The sequence below is a fragment of the Manis javanica genome, chromosome 13 (assembly GCF_040802235.1).
Source record: "Manis javanica isolate MJ-LG chromosome 13, MJ_LKY, whole genome shotgun sequence".
In the NCBI taxonomy this organism is placed as follows: domain Eukaryota; kingdom Metazoa; phylum Chordata; class Mammalia; order Pholidota; family Manidae; genus Manis; species Manis javanica.
This window is the reverse complement of record NC_133168.1, coordinates 63,024,687-63,044,213: the sequence shown is the minus strand read 5'-3', so window position 1 is coordinate 63,044,213 and position 19,527 is coordinate 63,024,687. Positions and strand designations below refer to the sequence as shown.

Genomic DNA, 19,527 nt, shown 5'->3' with positions numbered 1-19,527 from the left:
TTCTGGTGAAGTTCCTGCAGAACTCAATGTTAGCAGAGAGTGCGGAATGTCCCACGTGGCAGACGATATCGCCCTAGCAAATGTGTATAAAGTCTAGGCTACTGTTCTAAATCTACTTCGATAGATACATCTCTATTTGTCCAGACTAATACATGTCGTCTGCTTACAGCTGTAGTTTTGGGAAGGATCTCTCCCAAATACTGAGGTCTGCCAAATTATATCTAAACCACTGTCATCATTTCTTTTTTTTTACACTTCTGGAGACAGAGCTTTAGTTTATATATGCTTCTGTGGAAATGAAAAAAGTTCTCCTCAGAGAGAAAGAGGTAGTCAAGTGTGTCACCCCTGGGCACTCACAGCCCCCGTGGCTTTGTATAGATTTGTCCTGTAAGCAGTAGGCTTACCAAGGAGCAGGTATTTCATGGGAAGAAAAAGGCACCCAGAGCAAAAAGTTTTGCAAGTGGAGTGTGGGCTGAGTTTCAACCCCTACTGATCCCTTCAGCCCCAATTTTATGAGCAATATATGAGCTGCACAACTGCATGCTCAGGCCCTGCCTGGAGAAGCTGTTGGCTTAGACATGCCTGGTTCTGTCATTCATTAGCTGTATGGTCTCAGGCAGTCAATGTTTCAAAAATGTGTGTCCTTCTTCTGTACAGTGGAGATCATATCTATGTCATGGAAATGTGGAGAGAGTCAAGTAAGACACGTTAGTATCTAGCCCAGTGCCTGACCCATGGTAGTAGGGAGCTCAATAAATGGGACATTATTATTATTATTAAACATTGTTAAGAAAAAGTATCCAGAACTTAGAACTAAGGTGCAGGGGTAACCGCATGTCCTACAGCTGGAGCAGTGCCTACCAGGGCCATTCCAGTATTATTTCATTCTCTCCAGGATTATTTGTACCTTGGTTTATGTCACTAGTTACTATTAATTAGGGATTTACCCTCAGAGTTATATATTAAGTCTTGTAGATGTTTATTTGTTAAAGTTGCAGGTGATTTCTACGTGGTAGAATGAATGAACCCCAAGGTCACAGTTTTTTGCCTAGTAGGAAATTTTGTATCTAACCTAGTAATCTTCTAGCAGTCTTTCAGTTTCCATACATAGCTGACCTTTGAGCAACACAGGTTTGACCTGCATAGGTCCACTTACTCATGGATTTTTTTCAATAAGAATATTGGAAAAGTTTTTGGGGATTTGTGACAATTTGAAAAGCTTTCTTTTCTCTAGCTTACTTTATTGTAAGAATACAGTATATAATACATATAACATTCAAAATATGTGTCAGTTGCTTATGTTTGTAGTAGGCTTCTGGCTGACAGTAGGCTATTTGTAGTCAAGTTTTTGGGGAGTCAAAAGTTATCCATGGATTTTCAACTGCAGAGGTCTGTGCCCCCCGAGCCCTGCATTGTTTGAGTCAACTGTGTATTGTCTTGAAGTTTTTGTGAACCATTTTTACCATCCTGCTGTTTCCCTCATTAATTAAATCAGAGTCATTTTGGAAAATTATACTTTGACAAAGTCCATAGTGCATGCTTGAATAAGTGTATACCTTTGAATAAGTGGCTGGTTCCACCAAGTGAAATATGAGTGTGCCTTCTTCTCCTAAACTATTTCTGCATTTTCAGGGAGTTTCTGGGTTTCTGGTAGGAATGAGAGATTTGGGGGAAGCCCAGGGTTTTACTGAGCTGCTGCTCTATTTTATCCTGCCTGTCCTACTGAAGGTCAGTGGGGTTTCACCTCAGGTTTCTCCTTGCCAGTTACTACCAACTCTTACCTTCCTCTCTGGGATCCTCTTGGTTCTGCTGTTGGTGGTGAAGTCAAGGGATGCTTTTCAAATCAACTTTCTTCCTGCCCTCTTCTCCCCATTGCAGAAATAAACACTTAAACAGTTCCATGTCTAACATACTTTTACTCTTAATATAAATGCATGCAGTGGTTAGGGGATATAAGCAAAGGGTGAATTGCAGAGTGGTCAAATGCTTAAAAAGTACTTGTCAGGTTTTCCTCCTACTGCTGCCCTCTGCCCTACCTTAGCCTCCATTCTCCATTCTCCATTCAGGCCTCAGTGAGTCAGCTCTGCTTTCAGCTAACCTCTTTACTTTTTCTCAAACTCTTTGAAAGTTCCCTTGGGAGTTTCACATCATCCCTCTAGCCACCACTCTTTTATTCCTAGGGGCTGAGTTATCAAGACCTCTGCCTCCTTTGAGAAAGGTATTAACGAGCTGCCATTCGAGTTAGGAGGATCTTTTTACACCTGGAGGAAGCTCAGAGATGGTGTCCATAACCTTGAGGTTCAGGCAGTTGGCTTGGACATCTACTTTCTCTTAGGAAAAGTCAGTTGAGGTCATTGCCTAACAGAACCCAGACTTGACTGACCTGATGAATGGAGGATCTCAACTGAGAACAGCGGGTTGCAGTGTGCAAGGCAAGGGGCAGGTAAATGTCTTTTGAAAAGGCATATTCATTGTGGTTTTGTACTTGGAACTTAAAAAAAAAGTTTTTATAGTATAAATTACAGAGAAAGATGCATGACAAAACTGGCTGTTGGTGACACACTGCAAATGTAGTACTTCTCTATGGTAGGATGGGGTGGGAAGTGGAATTATTGGAATCTCCTGGACATAGCCGATTTTTATATGTATCAGAAGGGAACATGGATTTTTTACATAGTTGAGAAATGTTGTGGGATTTTTGGACAAAGCCTTGCTATAGTTCAAATCCATCCGCCACTCTAGATCCTCAGAGATTTCAAGCAGCCTAACCTACAGTTTTTCAGCTGCAATATGCAAAATTTCTAAGCTGTATTTAAATTCTCTCTGAAAGGTTTGTTTTTATTTTTTTAAGCTACAACATTGAAAATAGTATATGTGACACATTTAACTCTTAGTATGTTCTGACACGTAATAAACTAATACTTATAATGGTTCCTGAACTATTTGAATGAAATGATTTACATCAGTGAGTGTGGGTATACATATACAATATTATAAGGAAAGACTTAATGATAGTTCACTGACTAGTAAAAGATTGCTTCAGAAAACAAATTATGAGAGATCCAAGTAACAGCTTTCCCTGAGGGGGTTTTGAAAAAATTTACATTTGAATTGGATCCTGAAACTCTAAATTTGAATTTATCACACATTTTTCAAAAAAATATTAGAGAGCACTATAGGAATGAAATTCAATGACAACAAATGAATATGGTCTTTTAAGAATTATTATTAGAATTATGTTACTTTACTGAGGTGGTTCTTGCTCTAAATTCAGCATGTCTTCATAGCATCCAGAATCTGACCTCGAATGGATTTCATAAATAATTCCTTTTAATAAATTACCATGATTCTTTGAAATGTAAGAAGAAATCTCATGTAGAAAACTCAACCAGGAAAAGAGCTGGCAATAAATAGGGATAGGCATATAGAAGCATGAAAAGAAGCATTTTTTAGGTCCTGAGGTGAAATCTTCTCTAAATATCAAAATATTTATGTCTTTATAGACTCATTGGTCAGTTTAGATTACCATTTATGACTCATGTGTTCCATCATTCCTAAGGATTGTTAGTTACAGGAAATAAATATGGGATGTTCATTTTTTGTTAAAGAGCTAATGGAGAATAACTCATTCAAATATGTTGGGATTTAAATGCATTCTGTAAATGATTTCATCAGAAATCAACTTTTATATATGTGTGTATATATATATATATATATAATTATATATGTCTTTAATATAGTGGAATGGATGACTTTAAGCACTGGCTCTGTCCCTCCCTCACTGTGGGCTATCTACTGGACCTTTCTGCATTTATTTCTTCACATATGAAAATGGGGGTAACACTATTAGTTACCTCATAAGATTGGTGAGAAAATTAAGTAAGGAAATATCAGTATGAAACCCTGTGCTTGGCACATAATAAGGGCTCAATGGCTGTTATAACTTTCATGCTTAATAAGTTCAAATGATTGACAAAGAAGGATTGAGGCTTTGCAATGTATCCTTTAATCCACATTTTGGTGTTGCTCTTCTTTCCAAATGCATTTTACTTCTTGCACAACAGAGCCATCACATTTGTACTGTATTTAAATCCATGCCATAAAATAAGCTGTCACATATTTTGTTTAGGGTCTTCATGGGGGTACTTCCAATGTTAAAATTACTTTACAATGAGAGAGGAGGAAAGAAAATAATGTCTCTTGAACAAACATATTGTTTTTTATTTTTCCTTTTCCTTTTTGTTATTGTTTCATCTATAGAATGGGCAGCACTTCAGAAAAGCTGGTGGAAATAATGCCCTTTGGGAAGTCTACAGCACTGGCAGCATGACAGAAACCAAGAAAAGTCCTGAGCTGTCAGCTCCCAGGGTCCTCACATGGCCAAAATGCTCTTCATTTCCTGAAATTAGTCTAAGAATAATTTGTTACAGCTATTTGAATAAACGGACTCACATGCCACTGTGATTTAATGTCTGCTTTGCTACCGACCAGCTGTGTTTGGCCAGCCTTGCTGTCTTCACATTTTTCTTTGTGTTTATCTTTAAGCTTAGCAACCGACCAAACACTGAGTGGAATATCAATATTTAAGAGTAAAACATATTAGCAGCTACAGAGAGACTGAATGTGTGTGGTTTACATTTTTGTACTTCTGTTTTATTTATAATATTCTGAATGCATGAAATTTGGCTCCTCCCGCCTCACCCCCCCATTCACTAGCTTTAAATCCTGGTATAATGTGTGTGTATGTATCTTCAGTTCATGTAAGAGATTGTTAAGTGTTGGTGAATACACAAATGTAAGAACATGAGGATAATTCTATTAAAGAATCAAAAGCAACAAATGTATAAACAGGACATTTGGTTACCTTACGGTAGTAACAGTAATTTAAGGTTACCCCCCACCATGTAGTTTCTTTTGACTAAATAACTATATAGCTATGTTTCTTGATCCAAAAATGTTTTAGTTGGAAAAAGTGCCCTCCTGAAAGCAGATTTTAAACAAAATGTTTTATTTTCATGCCATTCAAAAAATGTCATGCATTTATAATACAAGAATTACAGTGTTTATTTCATCTGGAAAGGGTCCATTTCACATACAGTAAAAAAAAAATTATATATTTTGGAAAGAAGAAAGTGAGTTGTGTTGTTTTAGGCATCGAATTGAACTGGGCCTAAAAATATTGTGTTTCTGCATCAGCCCTGGCTTCTGAATGGCGCCTTTTCCACCCATCAGAGAAACCTTTCGAGAGGGCAGGGTCTTTCAAGATCATTATTTTATACCCTCATTTTAGAGATAAAGAACCAGGCCCAGAGAGAGTAAGTGACCGCCTTACGGTCCACAGGCCTCCAGATACCCAGTCCAGGATCTTTCCCCAACGTCACTACTATGGAGGCTGCTTTTCTGTATGACCCCCCTTTTCTGTGTGACCCTCATAAAGATAATTTCGAGGCTTCTGGAAAGATGACAGGAAAATCGCGGGGCTGGTGAGCTGTTTCGCCCCTTCGCCTGCCCGGTTTTCTTTCCTTTCCTCCCTCTCGCCGCGTCGCCAGCCGCCGCGCGGAGCAGCGGAGCCCTAGGGGCGCCGGGCCGGGCCGGCTCTCTGGCTCCGCGGCCACAAGCCCGGCCTGGGCGCCGCCCAAACAGGCGCAGCCGCGCACGTGTCCCCGCAGCCCGCGCCGCCCAATCGGCGCGCCGCCCGGCGCTCGGGGTTCGCGTCCGCCGGCTCCCGCCGCCATGCGGGTCCGCTTCGGCGTGGTGGTGCCGCCCGCGGCGGCCGGGGCCGCGCCGGAGCTGCTGGTCGTGGGGTCGCGGCCCGAGCTGGGGAGCTGGGAGCCGCGCGGCGCGGTGCGCCTGCGGCCGGCGGGCACGGCGGCGAGCGCGGGCGCGCGGGCGCTGCGGGAGCCCGGCCTGTGGCTCGGGGAGGTGGAGCTGGCGGAGGCGGCGGCGCGGGACGGGGCGGAGCGCGGCCGCGTGGACACGTTCTGGTACAAGTTCCTGAAGCGGGAGCCGGGCGGAGAGCTCTCCTGGGAAGGTACTGGCCGCTGCCGTCCGTCCCGGGCGCCCCGCCGGTGGCCCGGCCCGGAGCGGCCCGCGCGCCCCGGCTGCCCCTCCCCGGCCGGCCCGCTTCTCGCGACCGACCGCCGGGTCTGTGCTGTGCGCCGGGCGCGCCCCCCGCTCTGTCACTTTCCGGCCTGCCCCCTGCGCGCCGTGCGCGCTGTATTCCTGGTCGCGGTCCGCGCCCGTCCCTCCCCCCGGCGGCCCCCCCTGCACCCCCGCCGCGCCCAGGCCCCGGGCGTCCCCGCTGGCCCCTTCGCTCCGGAGGCGCTCCTCAGCTCTGCCTTGGTTTTTGCGCCCTCATTTTCCTGCCCTAGTTCACTAAGAAAGTGACCCAACCAGTGAAGTTACCTTTCTCGCTAATTGTAGCCTGCAACGTGCTACTTAGTGTATGGTAATTTTCTTCTTTTTCCCCTGGATTTTAGAGTGAATTAGTGAAAAGACCTTGGCTTTTTTTTATCCCAAATATATGACAACTGAGATATGCTCTGATTTCTTAAAATATACAAGCAATACATGCGAGTTGTAAAAAAAAATAGAAAAAGAAAAAATATGTATATACAAGGTAAAACAACCGTTTCCTGCACACACCTTAAACTCACTGCTCAGTATGTGTGTCAGTTTCACACTCCAATTGTGTATTATTCTGTATTTATCAATGTGTAGGTGATTTTTCGTTTTCCTCTGTTGTAAACAGTTAATAGCTTAATTGAAAGTCCGTGTGGACAGTTGAGCCTTTCGGGCTGTAGCGGTAGTTGGAGTCTGGGAATTGAGATCATTTGGTCAAAGTGTAGCCATATTTTCATTTCGGTAAGGAAAGCCAAATTATACCCTGAAAATGTAGACTCTGGCCAGCGACGTGTGACTTTACACAGCTTTTTCTTTAAATGAAATGTGCAGAGTAGAGGATTGGAGGGTGTGCAACTCAATAGTTGTGTAAAACTGGTGAAATGAATGTGTAGAAGTTTATATGACAAAAGTGGGCCATTTAGGCCATAATGATGTGGAACCAATGAATAACGTGAGTATTCTGTAATGTGTTTATATATTACCGTTCCTCTTTTTGTACCCCACTGGGCTTTATGGGCTGGTAGCAGTTATTGCCCTTTTGTATTACCATGCTAGGTATTACCATGCTAGAATTAAAAGGTACCCTCATCGTTTATGCCCTGGATACTACTCTTATTAATAGTAATACATGTTTTAAAAAATAATAACATAGCTGCTAATTTTAGTAAAGATTAAAATGGTTAAAAACAAGTCTTCCCTTTCCCCTGTTCCCTTTTTTTATTTTTTTCTGATATTCCTCCCAGTTTTAAATATTTTTTATATTTATATTTCTTAATGTATCACCTTTAACTTTTCTGTTTTTAGATTTTTCTTAGTTACCATATACATTATAGAAAACATTTTAAATTAAATTTATATTAAATTAAATGTCTGAATTTATATTATCTGTTGACAGCTGTTCTATGCCCATAAATTTAACCATCATACTTGCTATGAAATAATGAGGAACTTAGCTAGTTTATTCTCTCTCCTCCCTGTGGATTTTTGTATTCTTATCTTAAATTATACATATAATTTACTGTTGACTTTCTATTTATTAGACTTTCTATTTCATATTTGGGTGATAATGTTCTTTTACAACTTGTTTTAAAATTTCTAGTTAATTTTTTTTTAACCGAAGCAGCACATTGTTCCTCAAATTTCCCAGCTGAATTGCACTATTTAATGAATGCAAAATCCTTACTTTTTTGAAAACATTTTTTTTTTTCCTTGAAGAATTGGGCTTCTTGTTCTGATTTTCTCTAACATAGAGCTTTTTGAGCACAGTTCTTGGACTTTTTAAAAAAATGATCTACTGTGTTGCACCTCTTTGGATTCCATCTTCTTCTTTCTTGAATATCTTAATCAGAAAGAGTTAATGGAAGATAAAATATCTGAGTCCTTAAATTCCTAGAAATGTCTTATTTTTGCTCTCACACTTGATCATTTGGTGGAGAATTTTACTATCAAAATAATTTTCCCTTTGAAGACTGTGCTTCAGTGCCTGCTAGCACCCATTGTTAGTTAATTCTGTTGCCAAACTAAGTCCATTCCTTTGTAGGCAATCTGTTTTTCCTTTTTCCTTTTTTGAAGCTTTTAAAGTTTTCCTTCATTATCTTAGCAGAATGTGCCTGAGTCTTTTTGTTCCTGTCACTTCACAATTGGTTGGCTCTTTCAATTCTAGGATTTGTTTCTTCCAACTCAGGCATTTTTCTATTCTTATTTTTTATTTACTTAATATCTGTTTTCTCTCTTCTTTCTTTAGAAATGTCTCTTATCCATATATTACACCTTCTGTTTTATATATATCTCTTAACTTCTCTTGTATTTTCTACCTTTTGTGTTTGCATGGATTTCCCAGTGTTTCCCAGATCACTATTTGGTTTTTAATGCTAGCCATTCCATCATTTAGTTCTTACACTGGATTTTTCATTTTTGGCAGTCTTTATTTGTAATCTCCCACATTTTCCTGTTATTCTGCTATCTACTTTTTTTCAGAGCTGCTTGTTCTTCCTGTATTGACACAATTTATACCCAAATCTTTCTGAGGACATTACATAGAATTGATTAAAAGTTGTTTTTGTTTCACATTAACCTTTTTGTAAGCTCTGTAGTCAATTTTTTATGCTGTAGGTTTTCTCAGATATCTGGAAATCCTTGGACTAGTTCATTATATGAATAAAGGATATGTTGATTAATATAGGTTTCCTGTTAAAGTTGTTTATGTTTATCCAAAATCTTCAAATGAGAAGATCCTCATTAGATACTGTACAGTTTGGAAGATTTTGTGATTTGGCAGAAACTTTCCCCATTTTAGGGTGTGTGGTTGGGGGACCAGCAGGCTCCAGGTACTTATCAGTAAAAGGAAAAACAAACTGTACTATGCCTAGACATGTTTTAGTATATTTCACTCTGGAATGGAGTTGCCTGTTTCTTTTACCTCCATGCCTGTTTTGTGTGTCCACAGACATCTCAAGATCTGGTCCACCTAGATCTCTAGCCCCTGTCCCCCGTACTAGGGCCCTTTCCAGGAAAACCATTTCCTCTTGTTTTAAGCACACTTATTTCATGTTGGGGATAGGGTGGGGTGCAAGGAGGCAGGTGGGAAACCCGTCCTTCAGCTCTTCTCCAGGTTGGCATCTGTTCATTTGGTAGGTCTCTTCTTACACATTGCTGTTTTTAGAAGGCTTTCCTGTCTTCTTCTTATTTCTTATAGCACCTCTTCTTTCCTCCTACCTCATATTACAATTTAAAGTCATAGTAGTTATATTGGCTTGGACTCTGGTTGCAAGTAATAGAAACTGAGTATGAATCAGCCTAAAAAAAGAATTATTATTAACTCATATAACCAAAACTACAGGAGGCCTAGAGTTCAACCTCTCTTTACTCTCTTGCTCTCTTGCTCCCTGTCTTCCCCTTGGGTTTGCTTTACTCAGGTATTGGCTTCATTTTCTCAGGCTGACTCTAGTCTGTGGGGAAGGCTGGCTTACATACTTGAAGCCAGATAGGAAAAAAATTCTTCCCTTTCAGCTCTGGTTAAAGAAATTTGGGGGTAGGACTGGAAATCACCTTGCTTGAAATAATCACTCTTGCCAAGGAAGTGGGAGCATAATGCGGGGCACTACCAACAGCAAACACTTTTTGGAGGGGGAGAGAAATACTTAGTTCCTCCTGAAAAGTGTGTACATTTTCAGAAGCAGGTTGGAATGCAGTGGGCTGCAAGTTACAGAAAATGTAACAAATAGTTGCTTAAAAAAATTAGAGTTAATTTTTCCTCTATTAAAAGTTCATAGGAAGGTGGTAGTGGTTAATGGTGTATGGCTCTTGGATGTCAGGTGAGATGTCTTTTCATTTTCTTAGCTTTTCCTTCAAGGCAACTGCTCTGGCCATCACATCTGCATTCAGTGGAGTAAGAGAAGAAAGTAAAGGGTGGAGGAGTCAGTCCTAGGTATCCCCTTTTGTCTGTAAAAGAGTAACTTCACCAGAATCCTCCCCTGCCACCAACATACATACTTCTACTCATGTTCAGGACTGGATAGAGCTGCTGTGTTCTCCCTCCTGTGTAAGAGGCTGGGAAAACCTTTTTTATAGTCCAGTATGTTGCTGTCCTGAAGAAAATTAAGATTCTGATTATCAAGAATAAGGAGAATGAATTTTAGGTAGGCAGTTATCAATGTCTGCTACCTTGTAAACAAAAGATATAAACTACAATATTTATATTTTATGTGTTTAAAATATGCCTTTCTACCAGATTGTGAACTTTGAGTGTAGGTTCTATGTCTGCTTTGTTCACTTTTTTTTTAAATCCTGCAATTGTAGTTGGCACATAGTAGCTGCTTAATGAATATTGGTTGAATGAGGGAGCCCCAAACAGACAGAGGTGGAAGTTTTTTTTCTTAAGTGTCTGTGATGTGCTAATTACTTCTTAGGTGCTTACAATTGAATTACCCATTGTCCTCCAACAGCATTGTGAGGAGGTAGATAATCATTTCCCTGTTACACTAATAAAGAGATTGAGGCTTTCCTGGTATCTAATCCACAATCTGCCATCTGGTGTTAATTCCATGCAGTGACATTTTCTTTACAGTGTTGCTTTTTCTTCTCTGGAAGTTCCAGTCAGTATTCCTCAGCATATTTTCCTTTTGTTCTCATTTAGTGTTTGTTTTATTTAAATTCTTGACTACATTGAACATATAGCTAGAGTCTTTGTCGTCTAGTTCCCTTGTATTTGTCAAATTTGGGTTTGGTTTCTATTGAGTGATTTTCCTATTGGTTGTGAATAATAATTCTCTTTCTTTTCCTGCCTTTTTCTTCTGACATAACTGAGCACTATTTGTGAATTTTGTGTACATAAATTGGATTATATTGTATATATTTTAAAAAAATAAACTATATTTGGAATAGTTTTAGATTTAAAGAAATGTTGCAAAGATAGTACAGAGAACTCTCACACCCAGTAACTGGGTGCTCCAGATTCAGTTTCTTCTACTGTAAACGTTTTATATTAGTATGATACTCTTGTTAAAATTAACTAACCAATGTTGACACATTATTATTAATTAGGGTTCATAGTTAATTTGGATTTCATTTTCATTGATCTAACATACCTTTCTCTTCTAGGATTCTATCTACAGGACCGCATTATATTTAGTCGTCACAGCTGTAGAAGTTTCTCTCACTTTCTTTGTTTCTGAGATGACCTTGACAGTTCTGAGGAATATTCATCAAGTATTTTGTGGAATATTCCTCAGTTGGGGTTTTTATCATGTTTTTCTCAGGATTAAACTGGGATTGGGGGTTTTTGGAAGGAAAACCATAGAGATAAAGTGCCTTTCTTATCCCATTTTATCAATAATACATATTATCAGCATGACTTACCACTGTTACTATTGACCTTGATCACCTGCCTGAGGTAGTGTTTGTTAGTTTTCTCCTCTGCAAATTTACTCTTTCCCCCTCTCTTTCCATACTGTACTCTTTGGAAAGAATTCTGTACAGGCTACATTTTAGGACTGAGGAATTATGTCCACCTGTTTGACAGTGAAGCATCTACAGAGATTATTAGGAATTCATTTGCCTGGGTGATTGGTCTCTTACAAAAAAATAGGTTTTTATTTAATCACTTTTTGATTTTAGTATGGATTCATGGGTTATTTTTATATTTTGAGTGATAAGCTGTTAGTGTTTTATTTTTATTCAAGTATAATTGACATACATTATATTAGTTTCAGTTGAATAACATAACAATTTGGTATTTGTAATATATTGCAAGATGATCACAGTAAATCTAGCTATCTGTCACTAAATATCATGATGAATTTTTTTTCGTGTGATGAGATTTTTGAAGATCTTTTCTCTTAGTAACTTTCAAATATGCACTACAGTATTGTACCATAGTCACCAGGATGTACACTGCATCCTCATACCATTTATTCTATAATTGGAACTTTTTGTCTTTTGACCCCCTTTACTCATTTTTTCCACCCCCACCCTCCTTGCTTCTAGTATTTTATTTTGTTGTTCAATTTGATCCAACTTTGGCTGTGAAGAGATCTTTCAGTGTCTTTTTGAGATGCCGCCACGATTATGTGTGTGGTTTGTTTGTTTTGAACACTTCCTTACTTTTTGGCACCACTAGGTGCTCCAGGCTCATTTTTTTAAACTTAAATTTTACTTTTTTATTTCCTGCCCCCACTCGGAAAACAGCCATTTAAACCAAAATCTGGGCCCTGAGTATGCTCCTTGCTTCTGGGATGTTTTTGCTTATAGATGCTCTTTGCTGGCAGAACAAAGAAATGTGTGTATGTGTGTATGTATGTATATATGTATGTTTGTTTATTGACCTGGTATATATACATAGGAAACAGATACACTGTTTGTAATGTTATATAGGTTTTCAAAAATGTATAGTGCCATATATTCACCATTATAATACCTAGAATAGTTTCACTTCCCTAAAAATTCCCTTGTCTTTTTCTTTTCAACCATCCCCCATCCTCAAATCTCTGGTAGCCACTGCTTTGTTTACCATCACTACAGTTTTGCTTTTTCCAGAATGTCATATAATTAGAATAATACACTGTGTTGCCTTTTCAGACTGGCTACTTTGACTTAGTAATATGCATTTAAGATCTTCCTATGTCTTTTTATGGCTTGTTAGATCATTTCTTTTTACTGCTGAATAGCATTCTATTATATGGATGCACCACAGTTTCTTAACCCATTCTCCTATCAAAGAATATCATGGCTCCTTCCAGGTTTTGGTTATTTTGAATAAAGATGCTATAAACCTTGATGTGGAGGTTTTTATGTAAGCCTAGAGTTTTCAAGCCTGTTGGGTAAGTACCTTGGAGTGAATTTGCTGGATCGTATGATTAGACTATATTTAGCTTTGAAGAAACTGCCAAACCATCTTCCAGAGTGTCTATAGCATTTTTCATTCCCACCAGTCATGAATGCTCCATATTCTTATCAGCAATTGGTTTTGTTCATTTTTTGGATTTTAACCATTTTATTAGGTGTGTAGTGGTATCTCCTAGTAATAAATTATGTTGAGCATAATTTCATATGCTTTTTTGCCATTTGTGTATCTTTACTTGGGTATCTATTTAAATCTTTTTAAATGGAATGGTTTGTTTTCTTATTGCTGATTTTTAAGAGTTCTTTATATATTTTGGATACAAGTTCATCAGAGATATGTGATTTGTGAACATGTCTGTGACTTGTCTTTTCATTCTCTAAAGAGGATCTTTCATAATATAAAAACTTTCATTTTAATTCAGTCCAACTTACCATTTTTTTCTTTCATGGAGTATGGTTTTGGTTTTGAATAAAAAAACTTATCTTGAAATCAAAGATCATCTGATTTTCTCCTATGTTATCTTTTAGAAGTTTTACAGATTTGCATTTTCCATGTAGATCTATAATCTATATTGTGTTAATTTTTATGTATGGTGTAAAGTCTGTGTCTAGGTTCTTTAAAAAAATAATTTTTTCATATGGCCATCCAATTGCTTCAGCACCATTTGTTGAAAATACTCCCCCTTTTTTTTTTTGGAGTTGCCTTTATCAAAAAATCAGTTGATTGTATTTGTGTAGGTCTCTTTCTGGGCTCTGTATTCAGTTCCACTGATCTAAGTGTGTGTTCTTTCACCAATGTCACAGAGTTGGTTACTATAGCTTTATAATAATTTTGAATAGTGCAGTGTGAGTCCTCCAGCCTCATTCTTCTTCAGTGTTGTGTTGGCTTGTCCTGGTCTTTTCCCTTTTCATATACATTTTGGGAACAGTCTGTTGATATCTACAAAAAAGCTTGCTGGGATTTTGATTGGGATTACATTGAATCTGTACATCAGGTTCAGAAGAATTGACATCTTAACAGTATTGAGTCTTTCAGTCTATGAACATGGACTGTATCTACATTTAATTAGACCTTCTTTTATTTCTTTCATCAGTGTTTTATAGTTCTCTACATATAAATCCTGCACATATTTTGTTAGATTTTTATGTGTGTGTGTGTTTTTTTTTTAGGGGAGTGTGCTATTTTAAATGGCATATTTAAAAACTTCTCAATTTTAAATTTCAATTGTTCATTGGTGGTATATGGGAAAGAAATTGATTTTTATGTGTATTAATTTTTATTTGGATGCTGGACATTGTAGTTTTACATTGTTTCAAAGAGTTTGGATTTTTTTTTCTGGCAGTTATTTGTGGATTAGCTTGCTCCTTTTGAGGTTTATCTTGAAAGTTTGTAAGGGCAGGTCTTTAGTAGCTTTACTATAGGGCTAGTTTGGCTCTACTGCTAAGCAAATGACCCTTCCAGGTTCTCTACTGAATGCCCCATGTATTAGACAAGCACTCCTTGCTCTGGTGGAAATGTTTCCCAGTTCTGGGTGAGCTCTGCCAATTCTTTGGCCTACAATTGTCAGAAATTGTTCTTTTCTTGTCATTTATTCTTTGTATGGCTCTTTCAGATTCCAGCTTAGCCACCCACACATTGGCAGGAAGCCAAAGATCCTAAGAGCCCTTTATGCAGATTTATGGAACTGTTTCTCTGCATGGCTTTCTCATCTTTGGAATTTGGCCCCACAAATTCTAGTCCCATTGTTCTCCCCAAATTTGGATTTCTGTTTTCTCAGTCAACGAGACCATTGGATTCTCTGTGTAATGGTATGGTTCAGAAATTCTCCATAGTAAGAAATCTGTGACATTCATATGGTTCACTTTGTTTGTTTTCCTTATCTCAGAGTTCTGCACTTTCTTTTGTTCAACATCTAAAAATGGTTATTTCATATGTTTTTCATTTTTCCAGCTGTTGCCTTTGTAGTCAGGAGAAGTATCTGATTTTTAAAAGTTTGAAGGTAGATATTTTTCAGTATATTCTTAAAAATTTTGCAAAAACAATTCCTGATTTTGTTGTTTAAATTATTTCTAATATGTACACCCACATATTATGTGTATATACACACATTAGAAACACACATATGTGTGTATATACATACACACAGGGATACAGATACACACACACATACATACATGGATATAGATATAGTCTAACCTAAATTTCTTGTTAAATTTAGGTTGTTTTCTTTGCAAGTATCTTCTTTCATGTTGGAGATCCTTAACTCTTTAATTATAACCTGGCATTAAATATTGTCCCACCTAAGATCAGGCTTATAGCCTTGGATTTTAATGGCCATAAATTCAGTATTCAAATTATCACTGCATTTTATTTTACTCTTTTATTCCTCTGCACAAGCTGTAATTTACGTTGATTTCATATCATCGTTTGTACTACAACAATGATTGTGCTAGAGTAGACTTGATATAGGAAAATTTCTAATCCTTAAATAATCTATTATTATAATGTAAGAAGATTAAACAAGTCAACATGCAACTTTATGTTTTTAATATAATGTATTCATTTGCTAGGGCTTCCATAACAAAGTACCAGAGACTGAATGGCTTTAACAACAAAAATTTACTGTCTCACAGTCCTGGAAGCTCAAAGTCCAAAAATCAAAGTATCAGCAGGATTTGTTTCTTCTGAGCGCTCTGAGGGAAGGATTTATTCTAGGCCTCTCTCCCTCCTTGGTTTATAGATGGCCATCTTCTCCTTATGCCTTCACATCATCGTCTCTCTATGTGCCTGTTCAAATTTTCTTTTTTTGTGAGGACACCAGTCATACTGGATTAGAGGCCACCCAATACCTCATTATAACTTGATTGCCACTGTAAAGGCACCATCTCTAAAGTCACATTCTGAAGAACTGGGGAATCAGACTTCAACATGAATTTGGGGAGACACAATTCAATCCATAGCAGAGAGTAAATCATTTCCAGTGTTTATTTCATTCATCAGATTGTTCTAAACATTCTAAATTACTAGAGAAGGCTGTCAGTTGTCTTTGGGTGAGAAAATTTTCCCTATAGCAACTTCACTGTTACCAATGTTGCACATAAAAGACATCTATTTGGAAGGCAATATGAAGGGACACCATAGTACAGTGGAAAGAACACATATTTGGAATAGAATAAACCCAGATTAGACTCCAGATTCTGCCAGGGATTTGTATAACCTACATAAATTACTTAACCCCAAGGTTTTTTTTTCTTCCTTTCTAAAAAGGGATCATTAACAACCACACTAGGGTTGGTGTGAGGACTAATTTATCGAAGTGTCTGCAACTAAGTAGTCACTATAAGTTTAAGGTAGCCAACAATTTATGACAGCTGAATTACTTCCACTTCTCTATTTTTACTAACATGAAATTTATTGATCTTAAAGACAGTTTATGTTTGTAGAGGCAGTAGTTTTATTGAAATACTGGACTACTGCATACACTGATCCCAGACTATACCAGTATTGCCAGTATATCCTAGGCCATGCTGTAACCTCCTGAGAATTACTTGCATTAACCAATTCTACTTGCTTCTACTCTGCTATTTTTCAGAGAAGACTAGGTTTTATTGGAGGATAGAAAGACACATATTGCATAAGGGATATCCAAATTCTAGCCTTATTTTGTGAATTCAGTGCGTTCAGTTTTAATGGGGTAAATTTTGAATAAAAGAAAGGTCTCCTAAATATGACCTTGGTCCTTTGTTTAAGAGTCTTTCATGAACATACCTTTGCTTACCACACTCAAAGGAACCATCTGAGCAATCTTAAAAAGGGAAATAAACAGAGAGACCTGTTGGAGAGTTACATGAGAATACCTTAATGAAACAGTAATGAGACAAGTATAAAGAAAACCATGAGGAGTGATATATGACATGGTCAAGAAAGAAAGAAAGATTAATTTTGACACTAGTTTATTACTGTTGAGAGATAATGACATCTTTTGATTGTGGTTGAAGAGGTTTTATTTCTCAGAGATATGTATTTAAAATTCATCAGCAAATTCAATCTTAAGTGTGAGGATTGTAGAGAGACATAATCCAAATCAAATTTAAAAAGAAACTCTTCTGGGTAATCTGCTGTTACAAAGGGGAAAAAAATGCCATGAAAATAGAAATGTGTTAATATCATTAATCCTCAAATTTTAGTGTTAGCCATGGAAAAAAGATCCCTGTTACTCTTCCTCCTTCAATTAGGCGGAAAACCTAACAAATTAGAATCAGTATTTGATTAATTTATTCAGCTCATTTAGCAAGCAATGTTGAGCCTCATTTACTCACCTGGAATTGTGATAGGTACTGAGAAACAAAGATGAAAAATTCCCAGGCTTTGAGTTTAAGAAACTTATATTCTGTCTGAGGGGAGGAAAAAGGTGTTCGGTCAATGGAGGACTGTAACAGAAAATCTGTATGCAGTGTAGTAGAGAAGGTTTATCCTGGTAAGAATTCAGAAATGAGCAAGGGGATGGAGAAGTCTTTATTTCAGGGATAGTATTTTGAATTCTGTATTTACAGAAGAATAGAATCTTCTCTCATTAATTTTCTATCATTATGGAAATAAAATCATTCTAAAAATATCTGTGTGGTGTGAATCCAAAAGGAAGTTGGTGCTCTGACTTTCTCCTTCGTGAGTGAGAGTCATGGTTTTATTAAAGTGACAAGGAAAGCCAAAATCTGAGGGTTCAAAGGCATCTAAGCCTTTTGTGGTGGGCTCCCTGGGAGTCCTGTGATGGGGTGGGCTGAGCTGCACGTATGCCAGTTTTCGGTGAAAGAACCCTGATGGGCGTTGCTGCAGGGGTAGCTGGTGAGGAGGGTAGGGAGAGGGGTTGTAGGAAGCTGGGGGCATCTTCTTCAGGAGGGGGGGCAGGGCTTTCTTTTTTGAGGCCTGGAGAACTTGGACTATGACAGCCTCTCTTGCTGCTCATTTTGAGCCATCTGTGTGGACCTCTTTTCCTTTTTCTTCAAATGTAACTCCAGTAGCTATAGTGAATTTTCTAGGCACACTGGTAATTCCCAACCTGACTGATCACTTGGGAAGCTTTTTAAGCATACAGATTCTTGGGCCAACCACAGACTTAGGATGGAGTCTGGAAATCCATTTTTTTAAACAGTTTTATTGAGATATAATTTACCTATTATAAAATTCACCTCTTTATAGCATACAATGTGGTGGTTTTTAGTATATTCACAAAGTTATGTAACCATTAACACTAATTCTCCAACATTTTCACCACTCCAAAAAGAAAGCCTGTACTTACTACTAATCAATCCCCATTTCTCCTTCCCCCATCCTCTGGCAAATACTGTTTACTTTCTGTCTTTATGGATTTGCCTGTTCTGGATATTTCGTATAAATGGAACCATACAATTTGTTGCCCTTTGTAACTGACTTCTTTCATTCAGCATATGTTTTCAAAGTTCATACATGTTGTAGCAGGTCTCAGTACTCCATTCACTTTTATTGCTGAGAAATCTTTCATTGTATGGTTATGTCACATCTTGTTTATTCATTCATCAATTGATGGACATATGGGTTTTCACTTTTTGAATAATGCTGCCATGAACATTTGTGCATAAGTGTTTTGCGTGGACATATGTTTTCTTCTTAGACTGAGAAATAGAATTGCTGAATCTTATAACTTGTGATGAACTGCCAAACTGTTCTCCAAGGTGAATGCACCAATTGGACATTCCCACCTATAGTATATGAGAATTTCAGTTTTCCTACATCTTTGACAACACTTGTTATTGTCTGTACTTTTAGTGTTAGCCATTCCAAAGGTGTGAAATGGCATTGTGGTTCTGACTTGTATGTCCCTAATGACTGATGATGTGAGCATTTTTCATGTGCTTATTGTCCATATGTCAATCAGAAGATACACATATGTGTGAGTATTTTCTTGGAGAAATGTCTATTCAGTCTATTCACATCTTTTGTAAGAGTCCATGGTTTTAAAAAATCCACATCAGGTGAGATGGATACAGATAATACTTGACTGGGCAATGGGAAACTACAGAGTAGGCAGCCAACACCTAACTTGGGCTGAACATTGAAGCTTTTACTTTGAAATGCATGGATTGGTTTTGTATAGTGCTTCACTTTGCTGTAAAAAAAATGAGGCAATATGGTGTGATGATGATTTAATGGAATTATCTGTTAGGTACACTTATCCTTCCTTGGCCAACCCTAGTATTACCAAGTTCATCATCTGTACCTTACCATCAAGTGGAAGTGCTCTTTGAGCTTCTTTCCTCAGATCACCTATCTAAAGCTACATTCTTTCTTTGAGGACTTATTCCAACCCGATGATATAACTCCAGATCTAATATCTCTTCTGGGCTCTGAGTTATATATTCTATTTTCTGGAAGATCTTTTCATCTGGATATCATGTAAGTATGTAAACTCAATATAGCCAAACCTCAACTGATGATCAACTTTTATGAAGATTCTTTGTTTGTGTTCCTGATTTAAAGAAACTGTAGCCCAGCCACTCAAGTATATAGAAATATAAGAATTTCTTAGG

The 19,527-nt window shown here is 37.9% G+C and overlaps 1 protein-coding gene across 3 annotated transcripts in view; it reads left to right on the top strand.

The window, feature by feature from the left end:
* Positions 1-5,009: 5,009 nt before the first annotated feature.
* Positions 5,010-19,527, top strand: part of EPM2A (EPM2A glucan phosphatase, laforin) — a 72,727-nt gene continuing 58,209 nt past the window's right edge. The window contains exon 1 of one of the 3 annotated variants that reach the window (XM_073219712.1): positions 5,010-6,031. In XM_073219712.1, coding sequence (XP_073075813.1) covers positions 5,734-6,031 — 298 coding nt within the window. In that variant the 5' untranslated portion in view covers positions 5,010-5,733. The remainder of the gene's footprint in view (positions 6,032-19,527) is intronic. The other 2 variants (XM_073219710.1, XM_073219711.1) reach the window with 2 other exon arrangements.